General features: G+C 47.2%; 1 protein-coding gene across 4 annotated transcripts in view; it reads left to right on the forward strand.

The window, feature by feature from the left end:
* The window catches only part of PSPC1 (paraspeckle component 1), a 998,435-nt gene that overhangs the window by 430,427 nt on the left and 548,926 nt on the right, over positions 1–19,082 (forward strand). The window contains exon 9 of one of the 4 annotated variants that reach the window (XM_069640796.1): positions 14,331–15,340. The exons of the other annotated variants lie outside the window; for them this stretch is intronic. Coding sequence (XP_069496897.1) covers positions 14,331–14,492 — 162 coding nt within the window. The 3' untranslated portion in view covers positions 14,493–15,340. Of the gene's footprint in view, positions 1–14,330; positions 15,341–19,082 lie in introns of those variants that run through there. 4 annotated transcript variants of the gene reach the window in all.

A 19,082-nucleotide genomic window follows, 5' to 3' on the forward strand; every position in this document is an offset into this window, starting at 1 on the left:
ATTCATCATCTGCTTAAATGGTGGCAGTTTTTCCCCACTGGTGTCTATTCTGTGACAACCCCAGGTAAAGACAGATGAGACCCCAAAGATGTAAGAACCTCAAGCCCCAGAGGAAGATGCCTATGGGAAATACAGTTGAGGCTCCTGTCCAGAGTCTCTACCCGGGATCAGTGGAACCCTCAGATGTGAGCATCACAAATAGTCACCCACCCCACCACCCAAAGGATGTCAACTGTCAAGGAACAAAGGACCTTAGCACAGCGTCTACATTTAAGCCTGCAGCTATTCACTCAGTGAAGATGGTGGGGAGGACCCACAAAGTTGATTTCCAGCGGCTTAGTGGTGAAAGTATGAAGGCAGCTCAGCAGCAGACAATCCCAGGATGGGGATTACCTTGCACGTTCTAAGCTATGATCTGGTAGGATGGATCAGTTGCTGCACCCTACTCCTAAGTCTTGTCCCCTTTCCTCCATACTGTATGGGTGTCACTTGCTAGGGACGGGAAACCGAACCATTTTCACCAGTAAACTCTTCCCCTTTAAATTTCGATGCACATGTGGGTGTGGCCCTGGGAGCCTGTGCTCTCCTGACTCCGCCCACCAGGCCACGCCTCAGTCCTTTTCTGCGCCAACAGGAGCGGACTGATTTCACCAGCACTTATGGGTTAGGCCTCTGGCCTTGTCATTCCATGGGCTCTTCCCCGGGCTATTTTTTCCCTTTTTTCTTCCCTAGTCAATTCCTGAGAATTGAAGGTACTCTGTCTTCCGGTATCAACAGATGCGTGTACCCTTGCTGACAATACTAAGTCTAATGGATAGACTCTGTAACTTCGATCTATCCTAGTGATTTATGATTAGGTCTCCTAAATTGGGGATCCTTAATGTGAATCCAAAGTAATATCCACCCACTGTATCAATGTACTGACAATTACGTGTGTCCTTTGGTGCCAATTTCTTCCCCGGTGTTTGACAGAGGTATTCAGCAGGTGTTGGGCCTGCAAGGGTTCCTTCCCCACGTCAGATCTACACGTGCTCTGCCTCAAGTGCCTTGGTCCATACCACGGCTGGGATGGCTGCTCAGTGTGCAACTCGATTGCCCTGTGTTGGTTCAAGAACTACCTGGCCAGGTGGAGGGAGCTATTCGCAAGATCGCCATTGGAGAACCTAAAGGAGTACATCAGGAGGAAGACCAGGCCAATGATGGGTGCCCTTTTCTCCTCTGCACCCAGCAAGGGCAACTCTTACCCTAGGAAGCGTCCAGGAGGGAGGGGCCTTCCAGACCATAAGACCAGCAAAGGGACTGAGGCTCGAGGACCTACCAGCCACCTGGCGGAGGGGGTCCATGGACCCTCCCGGTCCCACCGCTGAGGAGCCGCAATACTCTTGCACCAGGGATCTCCCCAAAGGCTCTGTTCTGACACGGCCTTGTTCCCGAATGTGTGCCTAAATGTGTTACAAGCAATGCCAGCGCCATGGCCGAGGGCACCCAGCCTCCCAGGTACCTAGCTGAGATGAAGGGAAGGTCCAAGCCTTTGCAGTCAAGCGCAGAGGCTGGTCCCAGTAAAATGGTTGGCACACGGCAAGCTTGTGGTGCAGTGCAGTACAGGACAAAATGGCGGTGCTTCCAGGGCATTGACATTCCAACACGCAGGCATCGGAACGCACGTCAAGGTGGGATTGGTTACTTGATGCACCTCATACCCACCTGCATCCGCACAAGGGCGATTCTCCAACCCTAGCTATACCAGGCCAGTGGTGGCTTGAGCACAGGTACACGTTCAATGACCCACGCCTTCATCACCAGTTGGCGGACAGGTTCTTTGAGAAGTTATTCGCCCTCATGAGGTTCTCTCAAATGGGCATCCAGGACATGCTCCCTCCTGTACTGCCTCAACCTCCTGTCATGGTCCAGGCTCTGGTACCCAGCCCAGGTTCCTGCACCCCCCCCAGGTTTCTGTCATGGTGACTCTGCCCCTGCCGCAACCAGACACTGCCAGTCAGCACTCCACAGTTGCCTGCAGTACCCCAACACTTCCACCAGCAGCACCTGACCTGCAGGACACAGTGGACAACACAGACAACTGAGGACCAGGAAGCTTCCGCCTCAGCTAGGGCTTTCCATGAGAGGCTGGCAGGTGTTGCTAATTCTGGGGTCTTTTCAGCGGCAGATGAACAACCAGAGACTGGTATTTGCAGAGGCACTGACAATTGGCTCAACCTCAAGAACTGGCATCCCTCTGCAGAAGGATGTCTAAGCCTTAGCCAAAAAATGCTGGCTGAAGCCACATTCCACACAGCCTACTAATAAGCAGCTAAATGGCAAGTAGAGACGGGCTTGGGGGTCGAGACTCTCTCGTTCGGACAGTGCACACTCCACCTCATTGCTCAATTATAGCTGTGTCTTCTATGTATTATAAGTCACGCCTCCACATCAGCCCTCTTAGCAAGGGGAGAAAAGCTCCTGGAGGCCTAAGATAAAGAAAATATATTCCAATGCCATGCTCCACCGAAGACAGGCCAATGCTGATGCCATGCTTGCCGTGGTCCACCAAACACTTAGGCGGGAGATGGCAGACTTCCTTCTGAGCTTCCAGCATAGTTGGACAAGAATCAAGGCAGGTCTGGTAGAGATAGTGGCCCAGGATATTATGCAGTCAACTGTGGCACACAACACCGCAGGTAGGAAGGTTTGGGTCACCACCAACCTGAAGAGCTTTGCTGAAGGCAACCAAGTTTAACCCTGACGTGCAGGATTGTATTCTTGACCGCCCATTTGAGGGGTCGGGGGTCTTGTTTCATTCAACAATTGATGACGAGCTGGAGAAAAAGAAACCGCTCCCAGACAACCAACTCCCTGTCAATCCTAACACAGTCTGCGCCCAAGACCTATAGCCAGAGTCACACTCTGACAGAGGTTGTACCTTTGGTGGCTTCAGGGGCTTTCAGGAGCACAGGTTGAGGCAGCCGGATAGGTCGCCCAGCCAGCACTGACGCAATTAGCACAAATCAGATAAGGGGTTCTTCCATTCCCCCTCCCAGGCAACAGCCTCAGAAGGAAAGAAGCCATGACGGTGCCATCTAGATTGAGTTCTCCTGTAGTTAGGGGGGGGGGGGTCAGGCTTTACTGTTACTTGCATTACTGGCGGCCAATGTTCGCAGACCCGTGGATTGTCTCTGGCTTTCTCTGGCTTCTGCCTACCGATACCTCAATTTCTACCCCCTCAGCAACTCTTCTGGCTGAGATCTGCTTGTTCATGGCGATTTAGGCGGTGGAGGTTCCAGCCTCACAGCAAGGCATGGGCTTCTATTCCTGTATCTTTGCCATACAGAAAATGAACCTGGCGGGCCTGAGTTGCACTGGACCTTTCATCCTTGAACCTTTCCCTTCCACTTCAAACTTTCAAGATGGTTACTCCTGCACTCATCGCGGAGACACTGTGTTGGAGACTGCATTTGATCCCTGAATCTGAAAGATGCGTGCTTGCACATGCTGATTTGGGAGCCCAATCGTTACTTCCTCTGGTTCAGGATCATGGGCTTTCCTTTCCGATACAAGGTTCTCAGTTTTGGCCTCCATTCAGCTTTGGGGGCCTTTGCAAGGTTAACGAATGTGGTAGCAGTCCTGCTCTGTGGAGGGCCACCACATTTATCCATACCTTAACTGGCTCGTCCGAGCAGAGTCTCGCGAGGGAGTCCAGCGCACAGCTGTCTCACTTATGCACATGGTAAAGGAGTTGGATCTCCAACCGCAAGAAGTCGCAATTAGTTCCCACGCAGTCCTTAACATTCTTGGGGCCAATTTGGGATAAGGGGGTACAGAAGATCTTTCACTCGGACAAGATCAAGGTAATCAAGAAGGCCACAGGGCTTTTTTCTCAGCAGACCAGTTACTCTGGCATAGTGGTACCAGCACCTGCTCTGCATAATGGCGGCTTGGCTCCTGGCGGTGCCCCACACGAGGTTCAATATGAGGCTGCAGCTAATTTCTCCGCCTCCTGCAATCAGGAGACGGGCTCTGTCAGGTCCAGTCAGCATACCACAACACGTTCACCAGGACCTCTTGTGGTGGAGGGCAAACCCCAACCTGTTAGTGACGAGGCCATTCAGGCAGTCGCCCCTGGAGTTTACCATTACCAGAGACTCTTCCCTAAAGGGATGCGGGTGCTGCCCTGGACAGCCACTGTGTCCATAGTCTGGTCACGGCAGGAACTGGAGCACATCAACTGGCTTGAGATGGCCACCTGGCTGGTTCTCAAAGCATTCCTACCCATTGTCAACAAGTCAGTTTGCATTCAGACAGCTCTACATTCATGTATTGAATCAACAATCAAAAGTTTCCAGGGCTCCTCCCCTCTGCAGGCTGTTGATCGATATGTGGGTCTGCGCTGGTGAACAACATTTACATATCAGCAGTCCACCTCCCGGGGGAATCCAGCTTGGAGGTGGACAGGCTCAGCAGGCTGGGAGTTGACCACTAAGAGTGGCAGTTGAATGAAGATGTTCTGGGAGAGATCTTCAGGTGGGGACACCCTCAGGTGGACCTAAGATGGGTCAAGGCATGGGCACTGTGGGGGGCACGGTGCTTGTTCAATGGAATGGCATGAGTGCATATGCTCCTCTCCCCCACTCGTTGATTCCCAGGGTCATCTGCAAGGTAAAGGCATCCCAGAGTCTTCAGCTCATTCTGATAGTGCCGTAGTGTCCAGCCAGACCTGTCAGATCGGCCTCTGGTTCCCCTTCCAGTGGGTCCAACCACCCTACTATCCCAGCAGAGAGGCACAGTGGTTCCCCACGCTCTGCAGAAATTGGCCCTATCTGCATGGTTCCTGAACAAGTCACCCTGAAACATCTGCACCTTTCACAGGGCAACTTGGCTATAATTTAGGGTGCCAGAAGCAAATGCACCAGGTTCTGTCACTGGGCCAAGGCAAACCAGACTGGCATGCTCACTGGACAATGCATTATCTTTTTTGGTACATCTGGCTCACTCTGGTGTGCAGGTTTGACACTTGTCGTACTTCACTGTCGTGTACATTTATATAAACAATAGGTTAGGTTCTAAGACCCAATGGGAGGTCGACTACCTTCCCTAACGGTTAAAGAAAACAGTATGGTATCACAACGTCAACGGTTCTTTGGGAGAAAGATCAATGTGCGCATATCAGTCACATAATTAACAAAACAGCAATTTTAGAAAACAATGTACTGGCTGTCCCTAGAGGAAGAACACCCTGTCCCTGGCCCTAGGTAGTGAGTGGTGCATCGCCTATCTAACAGGGATAGCCAAAGAGAATTGTCACTCAAAGCTACCATTTGTTACAGAATCTAAATAAAACCATTTCAGGCTAGCAAGAAGAGCACATCCAATCAGCTGTTTTACATCGGCTGGACTGGTTATTAGATTCTGTCGAAGCAGCTCAATATGCTGGCACAACAACTTTTAACCTGGGGATTTCTATTCCTGATTTATTCACCCTTGGATTTATGGTTTGCTAAGTGCGATTGGTGTGTTCAATATGTTAAAGCCCATATACGTGGGATGCTTTAAAAGTCTCACTAAATATGAGTGTTAGCTGTAATTTATATATCTTTTTTCCCTTTTTAATGTTGGGGATATCAAAAAGGTCACGAGAGCTCTCAAGACCCAAAAGGTCGACCGGTTTCAATGGTGTGTTCGACTAAGCCATCTCAGGACCATGATTGTAATCTGTAATGATTCTGGTTCCAACGTGCCTCCACGTGACACTATGGCCGAGCCACCTCCGTCCCCTGCAGGTAGACACAAACACATGGGGGAGGCTGGGTATTATTAAACCCATGGCTGCATCTAATTCTTAATTGAGCAGCTAGTTTAAACACATTGTTAATCGAATTGTAGATTGAATCGATCTAAACTGGCATATATATGCCTGGCCACCTATGTGGTGGTGCGCTTGCTCTGGTACCCCTGGAGGGGCAAGGGGGGAAGGAGGTGGGGGGGGGGGGTGGAGTGGGAGTGTTGATGGTTGTCAAAGCATGGGCACAATCTAAATGTGCTGCTACAGTTTAATGATGCCGTTTACAGTGTGGACCTTCTCATGCACTATTAACTGGTGGTATCAGTGGTAAAGCGGCATGAACCAGCTAAACTTTATTTGTGCAGAGCCATGATAGTTCTCCCACCTGTGACACTGACATTCAGTGCGAGTTCAGGGGCAGCATAGAAGTCGGTCGATTAACTTCTTTGTCTGCACCGGTCCGTGTTGCTGAAACACAGGTGGACACAGATTGGTGACTGCTACAAAACGGCCGGTAACCTCACGTGTAACTGCGTATCTCGAATCAATATAAAGTTTGTATTTCAGGGAGGTGATGTCTTACCTAGTGTGCGCGATCCGATTGACTGCAACAACTGAATCCAACAAGCAGCACTCTAAACTGCAGAAGCACGTTACTATAAAGACTGCTCTTTTGGTTGGCCTTACATCAGCGCCTGGGATCAGTGAGATGCAGGCGCTGGTGACTTGGTTCCATGTGAATATCCCCACAAAGAAATCACCATATTTTTGCTACAATATTAAGCCATGGAACCTGCAGGGGACACCCCTGCAACCCCCATAACATGTTTAATGGCGCGGGGGGATACCCCACACAACACCTGGTCCCCTTATCCCCATAAAATGTCCACTAATATAACCTATGGCCTTACCCCACAACCATATTTCTGATGTTTGTTAATCTGCTTAGAATCACATGCTGTGCATAGGTCCGACATCCAGTGGTCACTGCGGAGTATTGCATTTTGTTTTTCGTAGTCGAAAAGGAGACGTCGACAAGGTGTCTAACACTATCCCTATAGTGACGTGTGTTGTACCCACAATCCCTCACGCGTCGAGGTCCCTCAGATTGTTTTTTTCCGCCCAGCTACTGGTCGCCTTTACGCGGAGCTCCTCGAGAGACATTGCAGATTTCATCTCCTCGACCTTTGGTCGTTTTCCTATATTAATATAGAACATATCGATCCCCCCCTCGACGCTGTTGTGAAGCTGTCTCCGCCGAGCAAGATCTTCGACGGAGGGGACGAGCGGAGGAGATCGCACACAACCCATGGCTCTTCTTTGCCAAGGGCAAAGAGCATCAGCGCTCAAGGAGACGCAGGTTTCACTGGCGGCCTCCTCAGACCGTTCGGGTTCGAAGCCCCTCTCGCAACCGCAGCCGCGACCAGCGACTGGGCTTTCGGCAAATAAGGGCGCCGCCCCCAAATCATCGGCCGGAGCGCATCAGCAGAAAGCGCATACCGCCGTAGAGCGTTCGACACCCATAACGTCGAAACCACAGCTCTCCGCTGACAAACGAGTCGCTGAGAGCTTGGCGAGGATCGTGGTAGCCGACGCCCACAAGCGTACGCCGAAAGACGCGTCGAGCGTTACGCAAAGGTCGAAAGACACGCCGAAAACACAGGGACAATCTCCTTCAGTCGAAGGGATTTCCAGCACACCTGAAGGCTTTTCGGAGGGCGATGGGACACTTTCCTCGACGTTATGGGAGAGGTCGAGCCGTTTTCAGCTACAAGACACCAATTTTCCCCCGCTAGACTGCTCAGGGGTACCCCATGAAACCATGGAGAGGCTCCATCTATGCATGGAAAGAATGGAGAGGTTTATGAATGCCCAAAACCCTCCCACTCCAAAGAGAATAAGAGAAGGGCCTCAGGAGGACCCCAGAGCCAAAATTCCAAGATTAGGCAATCCCCACCAGGACACAGCCCCAGGCTTCCACAGTGTGTATGACCTCACTGGGGAAGAACATTATTTTGAGGAAGAGGTAGAGGATGAGTTTATGGACGAGGACCAGGAGGAAGGTCTGGAAGGCAGCCCAGACTTGGTAGGGGAAGGCTTCGGAGAAAATCCAGAAGAAGGACCTTCTCACCCCTGGCAATCACCATCTATATATTCCGACACTGATGGCCTGAACCTAAATCCTCCTGACATCTCACCTGGTAGAAACACGTCTCCCATTGACGATCAACCCACATTTAATGCCCTGTTGCGTAAAGCAGCAGCACACTTCGAACTGGACACTGGGGAGCTCTCCCCGGAATTAGACTTTGTAGAAAGGGTAATTAAGGAGAAACCCCCAGTTAGTCAGACAATTCCCCTCCTCGCTTCTGTGAGGAGAAGAATCATCCCTTCGCTGTCCACACCCGCACTAATCAGAGGGGTCAATCCTAGAATTGAAAAACTTTTCACTCCTTCACCCTCAGACCCGCTGTACATCAGGGGACATTCCATTCCAGATTCCCTGGTAGTAACCAACACAAGAAAGAGGGCAGGGGTACCACTTTCCACCAGTGAGGCACCACCTGACAAGGAGGGCAAGCGGTTATATGCCCTTGGAAAAAGAGTTACATCCTCGGCCGCCTTTTCGGCAAGAATTGCTAACAACAATTCTTTGCTCGCTAGCTATGCGGACGCGCAGTGGGCCAAACTGCGCAAAGACGCCGAAGAAGTGCCGGAACCATTACGTACACGCCTGCTTTCAACTATTGCTGAAGGAACCCAGGTCAACCAGAGTATTGTAAAGAGCTCTCTAGATGCGGCAGAAACTGCGGGACGTTCCCTAGTTCAGGGAATAGTCCTAAAACGACACGTATGGCTGCGCAACTCAGGGTTCAAACCGGAGACACAAGCGTCTTTAATAAACAAACCTGTTGAAGACTCTAACCTCTTCGGGAAAGCGGTGGATGAGGCTTTGGAGATGGCTAAAAACGAGTTCGATACTATCAAAACTCTGGACCAAATCTCTAAGCCCTCTACCAGGCGCGGCTATGGCAACAAACGCTTTTTTCGTGGCCAACGCCAACAACAAAACCAGCAGCAACAGTACCCTGCCACCAATTTCCAGACCAATAGTGGCCAGTACAGCCAAAGGGGACAGCGCCGGGGCAAAGGAAGAGGGCGAGGGTCCACCCCCAGAGGTTCCCAAGCCCCTAACAACACCAAGTGACGCGAAGATTCACGTCCCCTCCCATGCAACACCGGTCGGGGGCCGGATAACATACTTTCTTCCAGCATGGGAGGGTATAACGTCAGACCGCTGGGTACTTTCCACCGTAGCCCACGGATACTGCATCGAATTCAACAGTTCCCCAACATACAAACCCCCGAGGGGACGACGCATGTCACCGGAACATCTTGCCATACTTCTACAAGAAGTACAACAACTGCTGGAAAAAGGAGCCATAGAGGTCGTGCCGCTATCTCAGGTAACGGAAGGTATTTATTCAGTGTACTTCCTTGTACCCAAAAAGGATCTAACCATGCGCCCTGTATTAGATCTGCGCCCAGCGAACAAGTTCATCAAACCCCAAAAGTTTCGTATGGTGACCTTACAGGAAGTGATCCCACTGCTTTCACAGGGAGATTACAACATTGGACATGAAAGATGCATACTTTCATATTTTAATGTTGCCAGCGCACAGAAAATACCTCCGGTTCATGATAGAGGGTAAACACTACCAGTTCAGAGTGCTACCCTTCGGCATAGCATCAGCACCGAGGGTATTCACGAAGGTACTGGCAGTGGCAGCGGGCCACCTGCGCAGGTTGTCCATCCCAGTTTACCCTTACCTCGACGACTGGCTCATAACAGGGGATTCTTACGAAACATGCTTCTCCAATACGCAAAAGACTGTAGACCTTTTGTTCCAGTTGGGCTTCTCCATCAACGAAAAGAAGTCCAGCCTAGACCCCAGCCAAATCAATTCCTAGGGGCTCTAATTCAAACAAAGGACGGCCTCGTCTTCCCCTCCAAAGAGAGGGTCCAAAACATGTTGTTTCAGATCCCTCAATATGTGACCGGTCGAGAGGTGACGGTACGCAAAGCAATGCACTTGCTAGGCATGATGGCGTCGTGTATTTATTTGGTACCTCACGCGCGCCTGCGCATGTGCCCAATGCAAGAGTGGCTCAACAGCCAGTGGTGTCAGGCCAGCGGACTATGGGACGACCTAGTGGTGGTCTCGCAGGCCTTAGTTCTCTCGCTACGGTGGTGGACAAAGGAAAACCTGGAAAGAGGGAAACCCTTTGCCACACCCGCGGCGGAAGCCACTCTAACCACAGACGCATCCCTCACAGGATGGGGGGCTCACCTATCCCATCAAACTGCTCACGGCGAGTGGACTCCGAACGTAGCATCCAAACACATCAATCTTCTGGAGCTACTAGCGGTGTTCAAGGCGCTAAAAGCCTTCAAGGAACACCTACAAGGCAGGACAGTGATGGTCCTTACAGACAGCACCACAGCCATATATTACATCAACAAACCGGGGGGAACCCACTCTCCAGGACTGTCCAAACTGGCCCAAAACATATGGAAGTGGGCTCTCAAACAGAATGTTCCTTCTGTCACAACATGTACCAGGGGAACTCAATCTGCTGGCAGACAAACTCAGCAGAGATTTCCCCCTGCCCGAAGAGTACAAATGGCGACTGCACGAAGACATCGTCTTCGACGTCTTCACGCAATGGGGGTTCCCAGAAATAGACCTGTTCGCAACCCTGCAGAACTCACAATGCCAAAGTTACGCCTCCAGGTACCCCCAGAACCAATCCAAGGGGAACGGTCTGTCGATTCAATGGTCAGGGAGATTTGTTTACGCTTTTCCCCCCGACTCCCCTTCTCAACAGGGTAGTGCACAAGATGCACCAGGAACAAGTAACCATGATACTGGTGGCCCCAATGTGGGCCCGACAGCCATGGTTCGCTCACTTGATGGAGATGTCTCTAGCTCCCCCAGTGAAACTCCCCTGCCCGTACAACATGCTGTCACAAGACAGGGGCAGGACTCTGCATCCATGCCCCCAGAACATGAACTTAGCAGCCTGGCTCCTGAGATCATAGAATTTGGACATCTACAGCTCCCGCAGAGATGCATGGACATCCTCAGGGAAGCCAGAAAACCTAACACTCGCCACTGCTATTCTAGCAAATGGAAGAGATTTGTCATTTGGTGCAGAGGAAAGAGCATCAACCCAATTGACTGCTCTCCCACACATATTATTCTATACCTGACCCACTTATTGGATTCAGGTCTGCTGTTCAATTCCATTAAAGTCCACCTAGCGGCACTTTCTGCATACACCACTTCCCAACTCAAGGTGTCGTGGTGGAAGATCCCTGTTATAAAGGCCTTCATGGAGGGAGTAAAGAGAATACACCCCCCGATAGCTGACCCAGCTCCCGGATGGGACCTTAACGTGGTACTTACCAAACTCATGGGCTCACCATTTGAACCCATGCACAAAGCATCTCTTAAAGACCTCACACTTAAGACTGCTTTTCTAATAGCTATCACCTCCATCAGGACAGTAAGTGAACTACAGGCTCTTTCTGTTCTAGACCCCTTTGTTACAGTTCACAAAGATAAAGTGGTTCTACGCACTCACCCAAGGTTTGCTTCTAAATTCATCTCAAAATTCCACGTAAACCAGTCTATAGAACTACCAGCGTTCTTTCAAAATTCTTCCAACTTGGGAGAGAGGACTCTGCACACACTAGATGTCCGCAGAGCGGTCATGTTCTACATGGAAAGAACCAGACCACTGAGGAAGACTAATCAGTTCTTCGTCTCGGTGGCAGCAGGAAGAGAAGGGGATGCAGTTTCAAAGTCCACTATTTCTAGATGGATTGTTCAATGCATTACTCTCTGCTATACTCTTGCTAAGAGAGAACTGCCCTTTAGGCCAAGAGCACATTCTACTGGAGGCACGGGGGCGTCCATAGCATTCATTGCAAATGTTCCCCTTGAGTCCATCTGCAAAGCGGCTACCTGGAGTTCTGTGCACACCTTTACAAAACACTACTGTCTAGATGCACACTCTAGATCTGACTCCCAGGTGGGACAGGCAGTATTAAGACATCTTTTCTCTACTGTTCCTTCTCATAACCCACCGCCAACTCCGGGTACTGCTCGCTAGTCTATGCACAGCATGTGATTCTAAGCAGATTAACAAACATCAGAAGACAATGCATTACTTACCGTAAAAGCATTTCTTATGGTTGTATCTGCTTAGATTCACATGCGCCCACCCTTCCTCCCCGCTTGGATGGAAGGAACATAGACATCTTTCTATATTTCTCTTTTCTGTACTCACTCACATCTAGAAGGCTCCCTCAGGGCAGAAAAATACAAACAGAGGGACCTCGACGCGTGAAGGATTGTGGGTACAACACACGTCACTATAGGGATAGTGTTACAGACACGCCTTGTCGACGTCCCCTTTTCGACTACGAAAAACAAAATGCAATACTCCGCAGTGACCACTGGATGTCGGACCTATGCACAGCATGTGAATCTAAGCAGATACAACCATCAGAAATGCTTTTACGGTAAGTAATGCATTGTCATATGGCGATATTATTGGTGGGGATATTACCTGATACCAGTGGCTTCAGAGCCATATACCACATTTCACTGGGACATGGTGGTGCTTCGGACAATGCTTAATTTCTCTGTAGGGTAGTGTCATCTTTTAACCTTAAAGACGAGAGAGTCTGGTTGTCGGGCATGCTCTAAGATTTTACCTGGACAGGACTAAGCTTCCGTAAATTGGATGCCTTGTCCATCACTTTTGGTGGGCTGGCCAGCCTCTAAGGTTTCAGTAGCAAGGTGGATGGTGATGGCCATCAAGGAAGTGTAATAGGGCGGAACAGGTCTTTGCCAGCCTGCTAGCATGCATGCCCATGCCATCAGAGCCAAGGCCATGGCCTTCCAGAGACCCGTTCCATGGCAGACTATCAGGAAGGCGGTTACTGGGGCTTCCCGATCAGCCTTTTGCAAACACTACTGCTTGGACGCCAGCGCCAGATCTGACGCAGCATTTGGCCAGGCCGTTTGAGGGGCAGCGCTCTTCCCCAGGGCTGCATTCAGTTGTAATTGACCATACCTTATGGAGGAACGGGGACAGGACGTAGGAGTAAATGTTACTCACCATAGTAACTAACGTGCTCCTAGTCCATACTCCCCTTTACTCCTACGCCACACCCCCGCCCCCATTAATAAACCTGTAATTAAGCAATTATATTGTCGACGCGTCAAAGGGGACTGAGCGGCACAGGTGGGCAGAGTCAGGGGAGTGCATGCTCCCAGGACCGCACCCTACACACCTCTAAATTTAAAGGGGAAGACTTTTTTTCTGGTGAAGTAAGTTGTTTCCTGTTCCTAGTGAGGGATGGCCATACAGTATGGGGGAAAGGAGACTTGGAGTACTTTGGTCCCTATGGTGAGTAACATTTCTGAGGCTTGTAAGTGGTTGTTGTGATCCTTCAGTTTCCCTGGGAGTAAAAGTTTGTCCCTGTTGTATTAAGATATTTTATTATGCTACATGACTCTACCAATCCATACAATTCAGCATGTTAAGATCTTCAATGACATAAAAAATGAAATGCTTAATCATTAGGCAATTTGATAGGCATTAGTCTGAAGCAAACGTTTAACTTCATGGATTAATGTACTTTATGCTGCACACGTTCAATTCACATTAGTATTCAGCTCTAAGGGCCTAATGTCACACATCCGAAATGCCTTGGTTGTGTTTTAAAAAAATGCATTTATTTATAAAAGGCCTCAAGAAACAATGACACTATACAGGAAAGCTTAATCACAACCAAAATAAAAACTGTTTGGGTAACTTCTTGAACTTGTCCCTGGGCCCTTTTTTCTTGTTATGAGACTCGTCCTTCAAAGCCTAGGAATGTGGAGGGGGAAAAATATGAGGACATTGCTGAAATTGGGTTAACAAGTAGAACAGTATGTATCAAAGCACATTAATTGCTAACAATCCAGTCTAGTCCCACACTTCCTCAGGAAGCCTTTTTAGTTCTATTAACATCTTGGGTATTTTGGGAAAAACCTGTTGTGTTTTTCTAAACATGGTAAAAAAAAATAAAATGTCCTGGCAATAACTTGTAAACAAGTTTTTGGTGAAACGTTTACAAATGTTTTAAATTTGACAATTCCAATTTGGATTTTTCTTTTAGAAATATGAACATGGGCAACCAAGTGCTTGAGTTTTTATTTGTAAATTAAGTTACAAATTAAGTTTGCATTGTCTAAACTGTAATACTTAATAACCTAACTTTAAATTTACAAATTGATCCATCAACAAATTTTACTACTTAGCAGCTCCTTTTTGTTTGTTAACTAATAAAATTGCTCCTTTCTTCCTTTTATGTGTGAACCTGACTGCTGGACTTGCTTCTGAACGTGGACATCACCAATTTGGATTTTGCCTTTCTTTTGAAATGGACTTGTTTCTGTAATGTACTCAACACAATGATAAATTCCCACAGGGTGCGCCATCACAGATGGACTCCCCCATGGGTAGCAGAGCAGGATCAGAAGCTCCCCAGCCACCAAATAGTGGTGTAAGTGCCGTGCCTAGTGGACCTAGTGGCTTTGATAGAGGAAATCAGGAGAGCGACTTTGAAGGAGCTAAACGTCGCAGATATTAAAGTGTCATTCCATACAGTTTGTCAAAGTCAGTGCAAAGTCACAGGCCTTTGCAATTTTAAATGTTAGCTGCAAATTTGTTTTGTTTACCTTGTGTTAGACATGCTTTTTTTTGTGTAATTGCAATCTTTTATGCATTTTGTTACAGCAAGTCTTACCCTTGATAGAGTAGGATGGAAATTACCTGCATCATTGTGAAAGTTTAGTGTTTTTGTGACTTAAATGTGACCATGCTGTATAACAAGTGACATTATTTTATCTCAATAAAAATACAACTTTGCATTTTTTAAGTAATCATAATTACACTTAACAATTTTATCTTTCTGTTTTGGTACTGACAAACCGTATCCGTTTTTGCGTCTCTTTGGGAAATGCTGAGATTTGACATCTGAACAGATCTTGGCCTGTTTGTGGGGATTTGTAAAACAAAACTGGATATCGTTCTGGAAATTATGTAACAAAGGTGACAATGGGGTTCTTGTTGCCTGTACCTAAAATATTCACTTGAGTTCAAAGATTCCTACAAGTACTTAATAGTCATACTTTAATCTAGGAACAGGCTTTAAAATATTGGCTAGTCTGAAGCAAACTTGTTGATCGAAGGTTAGATTACCTTCTGTTGGGTTGTAAATTGCTTTCTGTCTTGTGAAATACGTTTTTCTCTTACATCTTTTTTTGTTTTGCAAACCTATGAAATACATTATTTTCTCATAAAATAGTTTTTTTATTTGCTGCAATACAACAGCATTAGGAACATAGACTTCAGTTTTATTGAAATCGTTATGGAGCATCAATTGTGATTGCCAATGTTATATGCTCAATGGTTAATAAAACATCAACTTTGCTATAACTTACTGGTTTCATGCATTGCGTCAATCAAATAAGCACTCATTTTTCCATGCGCAGAGCAAACCAGCGTATAACCGAAGTGTGATGTAAATGTTTAACAGATTATCTTATAGCCAAATGTGCATGACTTAAGTTATGTCTTGCCAAATATGCTGCGTCATCTACAGTTATCATGTATTTGATCTGTTCAGTGTTCTTCTTGCTAATGTTTCCTTCACATTATTATGCATTAATCTGAAAACAGTACTTTTAAGCAACATACTTTTTTATTTTTTGCAGCTCAAAATGCAATAATTGTGCTTTGCCAACCAATTGGCTTCCCATTCTTAATACTTTAGTTTTAAAAGTTTGTTTTTGTATACCTGTCAGTTTTTTGGGCTTAAGTTGAGAAAGGCACACATTAAAATTGTAAAACTGAAAATAAGGTCTGCCTCACATTTGCTTCTGGTAGCATGATATTGCTTTCCCATTTGCTTGGTTTCATACATAAGATTGGATAAAAAGCAAATGACTGAAGCAAAGTTAACAATGTCAAGTTACAAGCTACTAGCCCCTTCATTTTTTCACGTCCAGCAGAGTTCTTCTCGCCAAGAGTTAATGGTTACTAGCCTAGTGCAGTTTAAGGCATAACTGATGCCCTCTTGTTTACTTGCTGCCAAACTGCATTGATAGTTTTGAGTTAACTTCTGTGTTATAGCTTTTGATTCTCTCATTTTACTTTTCAAGCAAAACATGTGTAAATCTGCCCGAACTGCACACCATTGTCCGTATATTCACTATCTGAATTTAGTCCCCTACTTAATTTCATGCTATACCAAGTTGGATTTGTCTCAAACGACTAATGTTATTGACTACTGCTTTGCTAACTGCACTGAATTGCTTTGGTGCTATTCTGGCCATCAATTATACCAGTTTCTCGGTTTAGCACAGAGCACAAGTAGTCAAAGATGCAGAATTTGTGTGTGAGAACCGGTGATCATGAAAAAACCCTCTTTGCACAGTGGATTTCGTTAAAGGATGAGATTATTGAAGTGTATTCTAGTGGACTGCTTATGTGGATGTCGAATTGGCCTGGTGTACAGATTTTAGGTGGCCACGCTAGTTGCAGTGAGCGGGGAACTGTGATGTTAGCAAAAAACTCAATCAAGGTAAATGTGGCGAGCAGTCCGGGTATTCTCAAGAGTGAGTGGGGCCAGGGGTCCACAATGAGTCCACTCAGTGAAGCACACCTAAATTCAATTTAGGCAGGTAATTAAATACTATATGTCCTGGCTCTTGCTCCTAGTTGGGTACTCCTGTATCCGCAGATGGGCCAGAAAAAGCTGGCTAAAAAAAAATAACTGCCCCTTTAAGAAATTTGAAGTTGGTGAGAATACGTTGTGTGTCCCTTCCTGTGCCAGTCCCACACTTCACCAACTGACCTCACCCAGTTCCTTGTTTTGTTTTTTTCACAATGTACTGGGGTGCGTCTGAATTTGCTGCGCTCCAGGGCTCCCTTTTTTTCTGGGGTGTTACTACTTTGCTGTCTTTCACATTTTCATGCGATTGGTTAATTTTTCTTTCACACAACACAGTGCCTCCCTCTGTATGCCATTTACTACGGGGTTAAAGAAATGCATCCGTTGCAGGAAGCAATTCTCATCGGCTGATGCTCACGCCATGTCCATTGCCTGGTTAGCCATCACCCAGCGAGCTTTTCTGCTGTGGAATTCACAAGAGGTGTCTGGCATTTCTTAACATTTCAAAGCTGGGACGGTAACAAGGACTGTGGACTTAATAATGACCAGGAAGGAGGCAGAAATCGGGAAGAGGGGACTGTACCAGCAGGTGGAGTATGTTTTGGCAACTTCCCTCGGTACCCAAGTGAAGACTGCCACCCCAGTTCCGGGTCTTCTCGGGGCCATTTATGGGGAAACCCTTGGTGCCTTCACCTGAAGGTACCCCTGGTTGGGAAAAAGTTGGTAACTCCAGGTGGGACAGGGAAGATCCACCCAGTTTCTGAATATTTATTCACCCCTGACAATCATTACAGTACTGGTTAAGAGCTTATCTTCCTCAGCTATCTGAACAGTTAAAAGTTCTCAAAGAGGCAAAAGCCTCCAGGGTCGATTAGGTTTCAATTGATTTACCTGTGTCTGCATCAGTACCCAGTGTTGCTACTGCAGTTCAGCCAGTTACTGCAGTGGAGTCTGTCGATTCCTCCCTAAAAAGACTGAGAAAAGCTCACTTAAGAGGCGCAAACCTTCTCGTTCGAAACCTATTTCGATACCGGCCTCCCCAAAGAGGCCCAATTCAAGGAATTTTGAACTTGCTTCCAAGGGAACGCCAGGGCGTCCTTAAGGGGGGGTCTCCTAATTGCCATTAAAAATGGGCAGGGCATCCAAATAATAGAATGCATGCACGTATCCCAATGTGTTTTGGCCATTGTGTTGGAGGAAAGTTACCTCGCCTGCTCTATTTATTCTCATTAACATCTACTGGAATCCTGTTTTGCACTCGCAGGAAACAATAGTGAAAATTAACTCATTTATCATAGATAGGTTAGTGACCTACACAGGATTGCAGATTGTCATTGCAGGAGACCTAAATGCTGAAATTGCATGGGCTGGTGAAAACTGACCCTTCAGTGAAGGCTTTGGGGCTCTTAATATCACTGCACGAAACAAACAAGAGCTTCATAATGGGTGATCCTCCGGGGTGCAGTAGAAAGAAATTACAGGGACAGCTCTGGTCCGATTTCTTCTCTAATTGGGTTCTGTTCCCAGCAAATGCACTCTGAATTAAAATTAATTCAGCTACATGGACGGATGGTTTAAGGACTTCTGTGATCGACTATATATCCATGTCTCAAACCCTGTGCAATGCTACTAAAGCGTTTCATATGAGAAGCACTTTGCTGAGCGATCATTGGATGCTGGAAGTAACACTGTCTTTTTAGGTTGGTAACTGAGCCCAGGAATTAATTTTCGGTTAATCAGGAGGTGAATAACCCTAAATCTAGATTAGTGTGGGACAATGGAAATGTGCAAAAACTAAAAGCAATCTTCATAGCCGACTTTTTAGGAAAGGCTATTGAAACCAAGCGGTCTCTATTCACTCACACTAACTTCCTCTCCTATGTTGATGCACTAATTGGCAAATCTGTTGAGGCTTGGTACCCAAAAGAGAATATCCAGACATAATCATACCTTTGATAGCATGGTTCAGTACCGCAGAAACTCCTGTAATAAAGTGCAGCACTTATTAAAAAGGAGCTACACTTGGGGAAAGGAAATTGGATGGGGTGAGAAGAAAAAACGAATTAAAAAATGGGCTCTAAGGTCATAGAGCAGCCATGTACCAAGCTGATTCTGAATCCATGTTCGTAGTTCTGAAAGATGGCTCCTCTAGGCAATTTTGGCTCTTGATGAATGCAATGGAGTCTACTCAAACTATGCCCCAAACTTGTCTCATCCCATAGGTGGTCTGGGCACTTTGGTTCTCTATATACTTCAAATGAGCGGTTAGCTGTAGGAATGGACCTGATTAAATATTATTTCCCGAGATTTTGAATTTTCACTATCCCATTGTTCAGAAATACAAAAAGCCAAGTCTACTAGAGCTCCGGGGCCTGATCGGCTCTCACATGCTATCTTTAAGGGAAACCCAGAGGTATGGGCCAAGGCCCTTTCAATACTGTTTGCGGATATCATTCAAACCAGGTGTATCCCCAGCCACTTGGCACTTCTCATATGTGGTGCTGA

This window comes from Ambystoma mexicanum, chromosome 7q (genome assembly GCF_040938575.1).
Source record: "Ambystoma mexicanum isolate Mex_15411 chromosome 7q, UKY_AmexF1_1, whole genome shotgun sequence".
Lineage (NCBI taxonomy): Eukaryota > Metazoa > Chordata > Amphibia > Caudata > Ambystomatidae > Ambystoma > Ambystoma mexicanum.